The following is a 16,170-nucleotide window of genomic DNA, read 5'->3' as shown; positions in this document are numbered from 1 at the left end:
GTAGCTCGAGTTTTATTAGTCCGTGCTTATGAATGGCCCAAAATGAATTTTCTCAATCTAGGTGGAAATTGTTCTTGCATGTGACTGACTCGATAGACTGCTTATACTAGTGGGAGTATAGTTGAGGTTGATTTGGAATTAATCTCCTTTACGATATAAATTTGCATGAAAATTAAATTAGAACTTAATAATTAGTCATTGTGGTGCAAGAGATGATTAGGAAGCTTAGCAATTTTTCGATCTTGCGATGTGTATTAATATTTTGTTTTGACTTAGAATGACGCTGCAAATTTCTTAGATGTGTACACTATTAAATGCACGTAGGTTAGTAATTTTGAGATAACCGAAAAGAAAGCCTAGAGATTATGTATGCAACTTAATTATCTCATTAATCTCCCCTATGAGGAATAATTGGAAACAAATGAAAATTATTATAAGTGTCAGATAGTCTTAGACCATCATTATTATAAAAAACCTTTGGAAGGTCTAGAGTAAAATTGGAAGTGCGTGTGGGACGTATGCACTACAATTTTCATAAAAGTTGAAGGTATCAATTATTAGATAGAGCTAAACCATTATTTTGTTTTTGAGAATCTTGTGGAAAACTACGGAAGTTATGCGTTGTTTTTGTAATGCAAAGATTAATTGTTCCTATATTTGAAGTTGAGCGTCATAATCTTGAAACAACTTAAATTAACTCACAAGCAAGCACATACTCACTAAAACTTGCTAATATGTTTAGCAAGTAAGGATATTAAAATCTAAATATGCAAGAGTGTTGAGAACATTCTTGATTGGCATGTTTGTTTTAAACGTTTATCAATGCACCTCTTTGTGGTATTAGCACTAATAATCTTACTCAAGTTTTCTTTCTCTCTAGCAAGAACAAATAGATTATTGCAGATATATGAACTTAGGAGCACTCCCTGAGAATAATGTAATACTAAGCACTTTGGAGGTTTGCATGATAACTCCAGCAAAAGTCTGAATTGTTAGGTACGATTTAATTAAGTCTAAAAGTCTTGCTCGTGGTTGCACTGATGCAAGATAAGTTTTAGGCTAAGATAATTTCTTGCAAATTTTTTTCTTTTCTCTCTTATAGTGGAATCGAGAATATGAAAAATATTGAATAAGTGAGAAATAGGGATATCGCTAGTTAGCTGCTAAAACGTCATATACTGCATTTATTGCACAAGGAGATGATTTTGGCACTTTAATGTGATATTGGTGAAGTCTAGACCTAATTTGATTTAAGACTCATTGAAAATAGTGGTATTAGTTACAATTCCTAGAGGTTTAGGAGTTTGATGGTCACTTAGGGACTCAATGATATTATTTATCGGGAGAAGATGGTACACTAAAATGTACCGTGGAGGCATAAGATGATGGGTGTGAAACTTGAGAAATTGAAAGTTTTTTCGTTAATGAGATCCCTCTACTTTATTTAGAAGATTCAAAGATAGAAGGCAGTATGAGTATTTTCTATGTGAAAGCTCCTATACATGCACACTAAGGACATGGAATAATAAAAATATTAATTCATCATATAAATGTGATTCCAAATTTTTTTAAGGAAAATATATTTTTCAGTTAAAATATTTTTTCAAAATCGCAATCGTATGAATTATATGATGAGAACAATTATCTCGCAGTTTAATGATTTGCTAAGAATGAAGTTATAAATGAATTATGGTGCAAATTAGTTGTTACATCATACTTGGGTTGATGTAATATGCGGTTGTGGTCTTAATTCTGACATGTCATCCTTAGATCAAGTTCATTCGCCATTGAAAAAGGCCGAGTGATTATTTTGTGTTAACATGAATTCTATTAAAAATATAGAGGATCTAAGCTTGATCATTTTTTGTTGAGTCAAGAAAATTAGTCGTATTTTCGGTGAGGGTGGGGTATTGTGGATTTTTGTAATACTTATTTTTTTGGAAAAAAAGTTTCATTCCACATTACCTTAATATTAATATTTTCAAATTTTTTTTATTAAAAATCGTTGAAAATGGTGGTAGTAATTCAACAACTAGTTTGAGTATACATTTGAGTGATGATATACCACTAGTGATAGTAACTCCCAAAAGTTATAGAATATAAAAATCCTCATAAATAGCGTGGAAGCGATATATCAATATTATCTCGCCGTTTAGAGACTAGAATAAAATATTTGTAATATGGCTTTGCTAAAGGTACTGAATTCATATACTAGGAATCCCAACATAGAATCTTATATTCACTTTACTTATATGATCCAACCTGGGATTGTTGATCTGATTGACAAAGAAAAGTGAAGTTGATAGAGGTATAAATCCATCTATTGGCACAAGTTGAGTTGCCTTTAGATAATCATTAATCGCACATTTATTTGAATTTTTCTTGAAAGAGTCAACTCGTTGATTCTCACAAGAGAATTAGATGGTTAGTTTTTTGTGATATTTAGGCACAATGTACTGGAGCGCATGATTGCTGCTTGTACCGTTTGGTACAAAAAGCAAATGAATGCTGCTAGTACTGTTTACCTGCGGTCTAAATGAATCATCTATTCAAAGATACCAATGTACCTAGTTGTTTTTTATTAATGACCTATTGAATAAATCTGGGTTCTTTGAACACTATTGATAATTTTTAAAAATTGTCCTCCTAAGAGATATGGCGATCTGGTGGTCTTAGATTATTAATTGTCACCGGTTTTCGATACTATGAGGTGATGAACATAGGTTTGTAAAAACTAGCTAAGATTTCATGTCACTCTTGTGATACTTTGTATAAGAAAACAATTTCTATGAGCTTTTGCTCAAAATCTAAAGACAATTAATGAGATGAAAAATATAAAAAAAATCTTTTTTTGCCTATACTATTTGGTGTTTCCATTATAGTTTGCTAATGGGAGTTAGAGGCTGAGTTTTTGTCACCAAATAATATGGCTTACTTGATTAGGTGAGTTTGTGCTGTGATTTGAAAAAGTCATTAAGAGTAATGATTAGACTGTTATGATTGTCCTTAAGGGAAAAGGCCCAAATTGCTTTACCCTTAATGAAAACTAAAGGTTGATCATCTCACATGCTGTTGAGTACAAGAGATTTATATGAAACCCTAAAGTCGCAAATTAAGTTTGTTGAATGAGATTTGTGATCACCTTGTAGATTCTAAAAGTCACAGTTGGACTTGTTGACTAGAACCTAAGGTTTATATTGTGAATTTGACCTAAATGAGATTTGCGATGACTCGTCGTTGACTTCATAGTGTGCAAAGGACTTTATATATAAAAGTAAAGTCTGTTGGTAGAAGTATGCTTTGGAAAGTTATTATACATGATAATGCACGTGGAGAGAAATGGTATTTAAACAAGAGTTTGTCGTTTAATTATTTGTAATTGACCATTTGATTTCTCTTCCTCATGGTATTGCTCTTTATGCACATGATATTGATGTATTCTATGATCATGTGGAGTGACTAGAAGCATTTTTAATAAGCACATACATTCACCATAAATTTGATAGTTATGGTGAAAAAGGTATGTCGACAAGCATAGATTGGCTCACTCACACGAGCAATCGCCTTTGATGCTACAAGGGGTAGCGAGCAAAGATGAGATAATGTGTCACTTGATACTTCTCCAAAGCGAGATAAGTTGTATGACACAAAAGATATGTTTAACTTAGTGTGAGCTAAGATGTGGTCCATCATATTTAAAAGGACCATGCATGGTTACCCACAATCCATGTAGCCTTTGGTTTAACCAGATGCGAGATCCTTTTTAGGGTTTCGGATAGCTAGCAAATGTAGGGACTCGGGTTAGATGTTGAGATAGCGATTAGACTAAAATCCATACGGTATATGAAGATTAGATATACGCTTTTTTTTTTTAAAGAGAACTCTACCGTAGCATGTATTTTATACTACATGTGCTTTTGCGACAAATAATAGAGGTGAGTGAATGGATCCCTACTTCCTCACTGTGTGAGTCCTATATGTCATAATTGATGACCTTAATTTATTTTTTATTTATGATCTATGACCATGAATGATGTGATCTAAAGAGACGTTGTTGGGAAAGTAATTGGATTGAAACTAAATGACATGAGGGTGAATGGAAATTTGATAACACATCGATAATCGTGTGTACTCACTGCCGACAAGTTATGTTGCTTCTTGGGATCTGCGACATAGCTGTGGGTACATTGTAGAGATTGAGTATTGCTCTGAGTCATTTGGACTCGAGAAGGATTGAGGATGCTTAGTCTGATGTGACCAAATGAGTCAGGGCATAACGAGACACTTTTAGGGATATTACTATGCTGTTCTTCTCTTAGAGTGATTTGATATAATGCTCCCATTTTTCTTTTACAGGTATGCTCGATTCGCACAATCTATTTGTCAGTATGAACAAGATTGATAATATATTGAGAGACGCAGACTTGGGGTCTTGCCCACTATGTGCGAGTGAGAGATGTAATAAAGGGGCACCCATAGTGGGCACCCCTTCCCCTTCTCTTGGAGTTTATGAATTGCCACTTTATCAGCCTTGATGGTTGGTCCTTAATGGCCAACCGGAAGTTACACTTAGCCCCATTTGGATGCGATACATGTGTAATACAAATAAAAAATCTCTCTCTTAAGCATGATTATCTCTAATCCCGGCTTTTAAGTTGTGGAATATGCCGGTGTTGCTTTGGTCTTACCATGTAGCATACTTCACCATCGATGTAAAGATTTTGGATGAACAACAACGATAAAAAATCTATGGAACAATTGTATTAGATCTAAGATATTTCCAATGAGATAATATCGTTTCCGTTACGTATTCTGATCTAGTATTTCTATCAATTAAGCCATTACTTAGAAACACTAGTACTGCTCAAGTACCATGGCCGGCCATGATCTTCAGCTAATATCGTACCAACTTATTATAAATTGATATCTTTTTAGTTGGTATGATATTAGCTTGTAAAAATAATATTTTTTTAGATTATCACATTAATGAATCTAAGAAAAGTATATAACCTACCGGAAGCATTAAAGTTTTTCTGTGGGCATCCAACAGGAAAACAGATCAGATGTCGACTACGTACATTAAATTTCATGGCTTGGCATTTATCGTATCATTCATTGCATGTCCAGAAGACTTGATCACACCACCGCTGGATCAAATATTGCATGCACCCATCTCTATGCATGTATACATAAAATTAGAGACTTTAATTAAGGTCCCATGAGTAATAATTAAAAGAATATATAGCCACCATCAATTACCATCCACATTTAATATATTTAATATCATATTTTCAAATAAAAAGGCCGTGGATCAGCAGAAAACCTTTATGAATGCCGCATGCATGCGCAGACACAGTTTTACATCTACTGTTATTCTTTTACTAAACAACAGAGGAGGTTCTTTTGTTTGTAAGTGATTTGGTTCGAGATTAGATAACAACCGTGATGAAGCTAATGAAATAATTATTCTGGCGGCCTTTACGTTAAAAGGTTCCAATAAATGCGTTTATAGTTCTCCCACAAAGCAGGTTTCACCTAATTTCCTGTGCAAAGTTTGCATTAATAGAAGTGGAAACGGTGATGTATCTAAAATATTCTGTGGTCATGATTTCTAAAAGAAGTTTTCACGCATGCATGCATTATACCGGCCAGCCTCCGCCACCACGGCGCCGGCAGCCAAGGGATCAAGTGTCGGTTTGAGCTCCAAAACGTCGAAGTGAATTATGCGTATATATTATATATGGGTATAGTACCGCGCCAATTATCCCATAACTACGTACGTACCATAAAATGGCATTCGTAGGTTTTTTCTTTGATTGAAAGAGTCTAACCATTCATTTTTCCAATTGAAGTCCATTTTATAATAGGCTCCATATATAGATATACTGATGAATCATTATGCAACAATATTACTAACATATCTTAATCTCTCACACTGCAGTGAGACACAACAAAAAATGGCCAGCCATATATTAATCCCTACGAATAAAAAAACAAGAAATTCGAAGTAAAATTAACAGAAAGGAAGAAAATCTCTGTAGATTATCAGTAAGAGCTAGCTTTTAAACTAGGGTTTCGGCCTCTTGTGATCGTGGACAACCCCTTCATTCCCTGCCAGCATCATGTACTTGTCCCTCCTTGTAAGCGTTGTGCACTCAAATCCTAAAGCATCAGCAAGTTGTCTTTGAATATAATTTGCCACTTCAAAGCTTGATATCCCCCCAGCACATGTCAGCTCTCTCGGTACCATTGGAAGGATTTCAACATAATAGCTTGGTCTAGGGTTCATTAAAAAGAAAATTGGATCCAGGCATTTGAGCCCACTGGCTGTGGTCCCATAAAACATACTGACATGCGTGTTTATCGCCACCGGAACAATCTCATCAGCCAACTCAGCAAACAAAGAGCTAAACCTTAACAAGTATGGCTCTCTACAAGTTGTTCCTTCAGGGCATACTACCAAGTCACCTTCGCTGAGCAATCTTTGCATGGTATCTCCATCTTGTTTTCTGTCTCTGGTCAATCTTACAGTTTTCATGGGTGATATGAATTCAGACATTTTACTTAGGCTATATGTGACAGCAGTCAAAGGCTTACCTAAAGACGTGCTGAGAAAAACTGGGTCTAATAATGTTCTGTGGCTACAAACATATAGAACTCCTTTCTTGTGAATTGACCTCGAAGGATCGCTACCTCTTACCTCGAGGTGTACACCACTCCAAGTGCCCAACAAGATAGCTAATTTGTAAGGAAGATAGATACCAGCTAAGAGTCTAAAGATGGCTAAAATTATTCCTAGAGGAATCCACATAAACATGCAGAGAGTTGCAAATGGGGTCGGAAAAAAAGCGAGCCTTCCATCATGGAATATCACAGGCTTTGGGTACTTTTCCCTTCTCATAAATGTGTTTGTGCAGCTGATCTTGCTGTCCTCCTTGTGCACAACATAAGCTTCCTGTTACAACAGAAAGAACGAAACACACATCAATAGGCATATTCTATGCACTATTAATCTAATAAATATAAAAGTTGATATACCTAACGTACAATATATGAAGTGGAATGTTTGCACAAAGCCTTGCCTTCGAGGCCCTAGTGTATCAGATAGTGTTTTGAGGCTTTTTATTAGTTATATAAAAGAAAATAAGAGTATGGGTAACTACGGTGCTCAGGGAAAAAAGTAAAGCAATCGGTTACCGGGAAGAGAAATATAAGTACATAGGTCAAATGGTATAAGATTTCCAAAAATTCTCTACATCTGTACGTTTTCCTTCCATATATATATTTTATGTTTCAACTTTGTTCAAAACTAATAATTGAACGAGCATAAGACCTGGAAGGTTTAGAATACCTTGCAAAGTGAGATGAAGAGATGGTCATGGAGGCTTAAACTTCCAAGACCAATATCAGGCTTTTTGTCCCCAAAATACTCTCTAAAGGCTCTATGCTTTACAAGCAAACCAGACCCAGATAACAAGCCTGTGTAGTACTGCCCAACAGCATGTAACTCAGACCCCAAAACATTCGAAACACCCAAATATTCGTTTAGAAATTCTTCCACCATTACTCTGGGGACGCTTGTGAAGACAACCCTTGATCCTGCTGAAGCTAAAACCTCGTAAGCCTGGAGGTTCAGATTCTCAAGATAAAACTTGGGCAAAACAGCCCTTGAAATACTTTCCATATCCTTCAACCTTAGCCCACAGAAAGATATAAATATCATGACCCTTAATTTAAGTTCATAGTCGAGAAGAAACAAAATTGGGCATGATAATAGCAACGCAAGTGCTCTTACAATGCTACCACCTTCAAAAGCAACTAACATGAAATATGGGAAAAAGGACTGGGACCTTAGGAGGGTTCCTTGAATGTCACAAACCAAAGTGTCCGAACCCCTACCCTCCAAACTGCATTTGGCCACGCTAGGAAATAAAGAGGGCTGCTGTGATGATTTAAGAGATGGGTTGCTTATAAGGAAACAATAGTTTCTCATTTTACTAGCAGCTTTGTAGCACGAGTTGGCTAAGAGCTGGTACAGGACCCAGTTTGAAAACTTGAGAATTACCATTGCAAACGCCATGGTTTTTGCTCTTTCTGTTCAATGATGTTTAGAACGTAAAGAAGCGTAATAGTAAGAAAGAAATAAGCAAGGGCGATTGAGAAGGGGCTTTGGAGAAGAGAAGAAGCTGCAGGGGCTATTTATAGGCGTCACAAGGGATGGAAGGTTGACTAGAGCATTGGGTTAGCCACACCGCCAGCATTAACTGCGACCCCAGGCCTCAAGATGTGTTTTCTTTCCAGAAAAAAAAAAAAAAAATATTAGACCTTTTTCTTTTTTTTACACAATTGCCCGGAACATGTTGCCACGCACCCTTTCTTTCTTCCTTGGCTACTGATAAATGTTTTGTTTTTTAACAATTATTATTTTTGCACAGTGGCCAGAACTTGGTCGCTGATAAGTAAGTTGGATTGTTGGTGACCGCCTTCTCTGTTTAATTAATGTTTGAATCTCTCTCTCTCCCCCACTAAGTGTCCAATGGCATTGGAATGTGTGCACATCCTGTATACCCAATCTTAATGAAAGCGTGCGTTCTGTTTTATCAACAGGCCTGGAGATAGAAATTTCATGGGGACCTTCGGTGGAATTCAATTTTTTCAATCTGTTATGTCTAGCAAGAAGGACCAATCCTGAGTTAGATCACCCAAACCATCCGATTCATTGACTTTTACAATCCATTTTACTGGTCAAGCTCTATCAACAAATTACCAACCTTTCGGCTATTGACTTCTTTTTCGTATTCCTTGTGTTTTCCCGAGACTGGTGGATAATTTTATATTAATTGAGACCATCTACGAGTTGAATTTCATTATTCAATGAATCTGACACTATTAAATAATCAGATCAGGCATTGCAACTGTTTTAATCGAATAAAAGAATATTACTTTGTGCCATATTCGGAGACGTACATCTTTAAGCCTGAGCTAGGCCAGCTGGGTAGCTCGCATGGTAGATAGATAAGGGCATAAGTAGAACAATTAGAAAAGAAAAGTTAAAGAACAACATGATGGTGTTGTTACAAAATCTATGAATTGCAATATACCTTCATTCAAATACAGTGGTCATGGCAATTGAGGTATAATATCATGCAATTCTCGTTAATATTTTGGTAAACTTCTAATCATTTTATTTGGACGCGGTTTCAGTCTCATGCATGCATGGTGTTCGCGTGGACGATCGAGTAGAAGACTTGTGAATCTTAACCGGCCAATCTGTTTTCATTTCATTTTTTTTTCTTTCTTTCTTTTTCTGTCGTTCTTTTACAGTATTTTAAAAAAAAGACATTTGGTATGTATATATATTATATACATATATATATAGCAATGAAATTTATATACAGACATAATTTAATATAATTTATTAAATTGTAAATTTTTTTTATTATAAAGTATATATGACACATCAATATATAATTTTTTTATATAAGATTTATGTATAGATCTAATATTGATTTTAAATAATAACTTATAGGCAAAACTATAATGACCGAGAAATGACAAGAAGTGTGGAGAAGCATTGATAGCACACAATCTTTCAGTGGATGATACTAGCTGAAGTTACATGAACTTGTGAAGTAGACCATTTAATTGAGGCCAAAAGTATAAAAAGCTAAAACAGTAAACCGCGCTACGGAGAGAAATTGCGTAGGTGAGTCACGTAAAAAATAAGGAATCGTGTTCATCATCTAATTTGCAACATAATTTACTTTAATGTTGCTTGTTTTAGAAAGCTCATGGGCCATAGGGCAAGGCTTAGATCTAGTTATTGATAGAATTTCATTTGTTGGATGTAGGTCAAGTGTCCCATATGTCTAATTATAAGAGGCGTTTCACATTCTACGAATCAAATTTAGTTGGAAGAAAGTGCACCACACGAAGCCTAGCACCATCTATATAGCATCTACGACGCCAATAGGTTTCGCTTTGGATTTGACAGAGTTTAAAGCTTTAGGACATACAACACAAGGTCATATATTTAGTACAAAATAAGTATAAGAGACAACACTCCATAAATACGAATAGGATAACAACATCTGAATTAAACCACTGAGCTTCACGCACAACTCGGCTATAATATCTATAATGATGTCTAGGAAATGGAGCATCGATGCAATTAGCTCCTTGTCATCTCTTCGTCACCAATTCGACCTCGTCCAATTTAATGGGCACGGATTCTCTAGATCTTGACACAACAACTACTGTTTCGTAGCAATATGGTAGTTGAGACTATCAAGTGAGATTTTTAGAAATCTCAACACACTACTAAGCTAACAATTGCATACACATGCATGTATGACAATAAAGTGATGTGTCATGTCAAGTCAAGTTATGTCATGTTCAAGTCAAGTCATGTCAAGTGACATGACTTGACAAATAGTTTGACATGATCCTGATTTCATAAATAATGTAACTACACATAAACGTGATATGACTTGACTTGAATGTAGCATGACTTGACGTGAACTTGACCTGACTTGACGTGAACATTACCTTGTTACATATGCATGATTATTTAATGTGAAACTGCGGATGCTCCACGACTCCCCAATGGTCATGTCTTCCAGTCGGTATTGTATCACCTCACAGGCATCTGTACCAACTGTGAGTGTGTCATGTGTGATATCCTATATGATAAGGATAAGGTTCCAATAGGGCTTTAGTTGTATCATTTGACTAGTTCTTTTGGAGTATATGTCATGTGGTTTGGGCCTTCCATTGAGGCGCTACATCATGATAACTGAATTGATTTAAAAATGATAAACGTGTAGTTGACACCACTGGCATTAGGTGCTTGAATTTGCTTCGACAACTAGCTATTTAGGTCTCATTCGAAATCTGTTGACTGTACTTTGTCAACTCAAGAGATTCAACAAAACTAGTTTAAGCACTCTAGTGTAGACAAAATAGTTCCACTAGGATAAATCTCCATTCTAGCACTTGGGGTCGCGATAAAATAAACAACTCATGCATGACTTAGACTTAAATCATGACATACTCATGTAACAGATGACATGACATTCGTGATATGTAACAGATAATGTGTAACATATGACATCGCATTTGTGCAACAGATAAACATGCAATAGATAATCGTGCAATAGTAAAAGATGACAGATAATTGATGACTTGACATGGAATATTATGAAAATTACAGTATGCATAAATGAAATGAATATAAAGAATGGTAGTCTTTCCACCGTGGTCTATACATTAGCAAATATTCTGAGTAAGTTAGAATGTAACTTAAAGTGATTAGTGTTACAAAAAGCGAGCGTAAAAATGAGTCAAATGAAACTATATATTTTCTAAAGTTCGAATATCTCACTAATTTCTTATAAACATAGAACTTGATAACTTAGGGTTAAATTTACAAAGTTACCCCTCTACATGTGAAAAATTACAACTTTGTCCCTAAAATAAGGATTTTGTATACAAACTCTAAATCTTACAAAGATTTACATTCTTCATGTAAATTTTGTCTTAAATCTAAATATCAACTCAAAAAAAATTTAAAGCGAAACACAACTTGAGAACGGTGCCTTGGCTGATTCATTTGTAGGCCAAAAACTTGATTTTTGATGCAGCTTGAACTTCTAACATAATAACATGCATGAACCAAATTTATCAACTCCAAAAAATCATATACTTAGTTCTTATAAAATCATGCTAAGACACCAATTTACACATTTCACAAAAATCTTAAAATCACTATATAAACAAAAATGTCAAAACACCAAATTTAGATCAAATGGAACCAACCCTTGATGCTCATGGTCTAATAACACTCTTCAAATCAATCCCAAGGACTCCATAAGTCCATAAATGATCTCCTAACCCGTTCATCATTCAAATCTATGTAATAGCATGCTTGGTTAACTTTTTAAAAAAAAAATAATGATGAAACAAAATAAAGAAAAAATATAACCAGCAAATGATACTGACTTATAGAAGAACAACTCCCCCAACCTAAGCCGAACATTATTCTCAATGTGAAGATTATATACTCGAATATGTAACACCTGAATCCAGAATTTGTATGGTTGGATTATGGATTTTTTTATTTTATTTTATTTGAGCTTGATATTTTGGTTTTTTTTTTTTTTGGTTTTTATGTTATGGATCAAGTAGTGTTTTTATTTTGAGCTTTTGGCCCAGCAATTTGAGGATTAAGGCCACATTTGTTTGTTAAAACCTTGGAAAACCTATTAGTTTATGAACAGTTCCTCCCCTGCACGACTCTTTTCCATTCGCATGCACATTACTCTCTCATCTCTAGGGTTTTCTTTTAGTCATCCATTCATCTATATATTTACACATTCTTCATCCTCAACAAAAACCTATAATAGCCGCTCTTCTTTTTCTCCGTCTCCTCTTGGTTCCCCACTGCCGCCACACCATCTTAGAGTATCCATTGCCCAGCCAAGCGAAATCGAAGCAACCCATGCTTGCACGAAGCCCTCACCGTGCACTGCCGCGCCACCCTAGCACCTCCGCATAGTTGCCGTCCAGTTCATCCACCCCTCGTAAATATCCGCCCAGACCAAACACCAGAACCGCATTCCATAGCCACGGGAAACGGAAACCCACAGCTTTTACCAAGTTAAAATCCTCTATTTTCCATACCAAAAACAGAGCAGCCCAAGTCAACGCCTTCAGCCCCACTTCCTCCGCATCTCAATTGCTTGGGTCCCCGTTCGTGCTCCTCAAAACAAAGCCCAATGCCCCCAGCGACGGAAGCTGCCATCCTTTTTCCTGACTGCTCACCGTAAGCCATTGTCTCTTTCTCTCCCTATCTCTTGGGTTCTCTCTTTTTTCTCCCACTCCCTCTCTTTCGCTTGTGTGCAGCCCAGAACGACGGAGTCTCCGACGCACTCCCGCTCTTCTTCCGCACCACCTCGGTCCCTCCAGCCAGCCCCGTCGCGCCTCACCCCTCCACGCGTGCCTCGGTTTCTCTTGGGTAAAGCTCTTGCCTCGCCAATGGTTGCACCACGTAAATGCATGAAAACATGTTCTTAAGACTTACGTTAATTTCGGTTTACATATTAATTTGGTATGAAATTAAAATATTGCCGTTTTTATTGGATGGTTTTAGTTGGGAATTTTGTTTATATTAAATATGTTTTTACGTGGTTTTTGTGGGAAGTATAAGATATTGTATAGAGAATACATAGGATTTTTATAATTTGATCTCATTAGTAAATAAGTTAGATTTTGTGTTTTGTTCGGACTGATTATTGGGACATTGATGAATATAGAAAATGTGATGATATTTTAGGATTACTTGAAGTTAGGTTTTTGAATAATTAAAATAGGTTATTTTAGCATCTTAGGCGTAAATATTGAAATATGTGTTCGATTGGAAACTTATGTTATAGGTGATGATTAATAGTTGTTCAGCATTTTGAGGAAATTTTTGAAAAGCTAAGAAGTACAGGTAAGCGGGGTTTCTATGCTAGACTTTGTATTAAAATAAAATGAGCTGATGTTGATTTTTTTGGAAAATATGCATATTTAGTTATGAAAAGAAATTTGAACTACCTCAGTTATTTGTTCTACATTACTCATGAGATTCTGTTTAAGAAGAAAGTATTTTCTGTCATGACTGGTGTAGACATGAGCTTATTTTTGACATTCTGTTTTTGAACTTTGAAAAAGAGAGTGAATATGAAATTTTGTGCATAAATTATGTTTTGTGATCTGATTTTGTTCTGTTATGAATATTTTCTGTACTCTGATATGATATGATGTGATTTTTAAAAACCTCTGGCATAACATTTTGTTTATGTTTCTGTTCTGTTCTAACCTTACCACGAGTGTAAAACTGTAGCCTCTGTTCAGGTTGGTACCAACTTTTCTGTTTCTGGTGCACCCACTTTGGAAACAAAGTGATTTCTGCGTTGTCTTTCCTCTATGCACACTCGGGGCTCGGAGAATGAATAAGGGGAAGATTCACATTCTATTTCTGCTCGGTTAGCTATCGGGGTTTGCACAACCCTACCACGGGGTTTAAACATGGTATCTATTCTTATATGATAAGATAAGATGTGATGTTTCCGTTTATGTTATGCCAAAGGGATTTTGATTATGAATATTTTTGAACTTTCGCTCTAATATTTTTGATAACATGTTCTAACGCTGCATTTTGAAAACAAATATTCTGATTCTACATTCTGACATAAAATATTTTGTTCTGCATTCCGAACTCTGTAAATGCTCATGTTTACACAATAGTATATGTCATCTGCTTACTGAGTTATTGATAACTCACCCCTTATCTCTATATATTTTTCAGATAATTTTGATAGTTCAGCTAGAGATCAAGAGTAGGAAGTTTTAGCAAGTTGTGATGATTGTAGTGGAATAAGTGTATGAGGGTACAAGTGCTTATTTGAGAGTGGTAGTTAGTAAATTGATTTATTTTTTGTTATTTTGATTTGATGAATTAAGGATATTTTCAAGTTTTTGGAGAGTCTTATTTTATGTTATTGAGAATTTCCTTGTTGTCCATATGAAGGAACATAGATTTTTGGGTTGAGTAAATGAATTAATATTTTATGAAATTTTCTGGATTTTATAGTTGTGTTATTGAAGTTGATATTAAGTATTAAGAGCTAACTCTCTGGACCTCCAGGAGCAGGGCTTTACAGAATAGATGTCATCAATGTGCACAACCAAAATAGAGTAGGGACATGAGAATTCAGAACAATAAAAGAGGGCGAGGAGAGAATTACCTAATCAAGCTGATTGTTGGAAATATATATCTTGCAAAATATTAGCTAAAAATAAAAAATAAAAATTAGGTACAAAAATAAAGATCAATTGAAAATAAAAATAGAAAGAAAGAAGAAAAAAATGCAATTTTTATTTTTTTGATTTTTGCACTAATCTATAACACAATTGCAATTAATCTGATAAGTAGGATCCTCTAATGGCACTTCTTCATATTTTGGGCTCTCAATTCTAAAAATAGTTTAAAATGTTCACCATTAACTTTAAAAATAACACTATTTTTAGGATTTTCAATCTCAACTATGCCATGTGGATACATTGTGCACATTATGAATGGTCGAGTCCATCTTGATTGTAATTTTCGTGGGAAAAGATGTAAACAAGAATTATAAAGAAGAACTTTTTAACCGGTTCAAAATATTTTCTCAATATGTTTTCATCATGAACCATTTTCATTCATTCCTTATATGATTTGACACAATCATATGCATCATTGTGGATCTCCTCAAACACATTCAATTGTAGGTTTCTATGGATACTTGCTTTGTCAAGGTCAAAGTTTAGTTGCTTAATAGTCCAATACACTCTATGCTCTAGCTCAACAGGGAGATGACATGCCTTACCGAAAATTATTTTGTATGGAGACATTCCAATGGGAATCTTAAACGCAGGATGATATATTGTGACCAACCGCTCATGTTTTTCTCGATTGGTCACGAGTCTCGTCTTTGCGTTTTAAATCCCGAAGTCATGCTTATAATTTAAAATGGAGCCCATTATTTTAAAATTTTCAAAATATTTTAAATGTCCAAAATTTATTTTAAATGGAGTATTTTTAGTATTATTGGACCAAACCTAATTTTCAAGTAAGCCTTTTTATATTTTTAGAGCCCCAAAAATAATATAGTTTTAGCAAATCATTTTATTTAAATGATTTTAGTTCTATTTAATATTCATTATTTTATTTTATGTTAAAACCTCTACTTATTTAGATGATGATATTCTCTTAAAAATATTTAGTAAACTTCATCATTTTGTTTTATGATGAATGATTATCATTTTTAGAATTTAAAGTTGATTTTTAAATTAGTCTTATTGTATATCTATTTTAATTCCTATTATATAGTTAGTTATTTTCAGTGTTTAATTCCCACTGTCAGATCAAATTTGGGGACCCTTAGATGAAGGATTAGGATTTAATACCCAAAACCCTACTTTCCCTCCCCATTTCCTTTTCTCCCTCTCTCTCCTCCCACCCCCAGTTGACACCCTCTATCTCCCCAATCCCTTTGTTCTCTCCAATGCCTCCATACGCCACCCGCCGCAACCCAACTGCACCACCATTGTTGGCACCCTCACATCATCGCTGGTGACCCCACACCG

General features: G+C 35.1%; 1 protein-coding gene across 1 annotated transcript; it reads right to left on the bottom strand.

Moving 5' to 3' along the window:
* Nucleotides 1-5,837: 5,837 nt before the first annotated feature.
* On the bottom strand, nucleotides 5,838-8,171 carry LOC108982438 (glycerol-3-phosphate acyltransferase 1). The gene is made up of 2 exons (XM_018953807.2): nucleotides 7,352-8,171; nucleotides 5,838-6,955 (listed from the first exon to the last, which is right to left on the bottom strand). Exons 1-2 carry the CDS (start codon nucleotides 8,078-8,080, stop codon nucleotides 6,068-6,070), a joined length of 1,617 nt encoding a protein of 538 aa, XP_018809352.2. The 5' UTR covers nucleotides 8,081-8,171; the 3' UTR covers nucleotides 5,838-6,067.
* Nucleotides 8,172-16,170: the final 7,999 nt, after the last annotated feature.

This window comes from Juglans regia, chromosome 1 (assembly GCF_001411555.2).
Source record: "Juglans regia cultivar Chandler chromosome 1, Walnut 2.0, whole genome shotgun sequence".
Taxonomy (NCBI): domain Eukaryota; kingdom Viridiplantae; phylum Streptophyta; class Magnoliopsida; order Fagales; family Juglandaceae; genus Juglans; species Juglans regia.
Note: the sequence above shows the minus strand (reverse complement) of the source record. Positions and strands in the feature narration are given on the sequence as shown.

Bases quoted from the DNA above. Each gene is read 5' to 3' on its own strand.
- LOC108982438 (XM_018953807.2), bottom strand. From the start codon at position 8,080: ATGGCGTTTGCAATGGTAATTCTCAAGTTTTCAAACTGGGTCCTGTAC. The intron at 6,956-7,351 runs GTATTCTAAACC...CTGTTGTAACAG, and splicing joins TCTTCATCTCACTTTGCAAG to GAAGCTTATGTTGTGCACAA.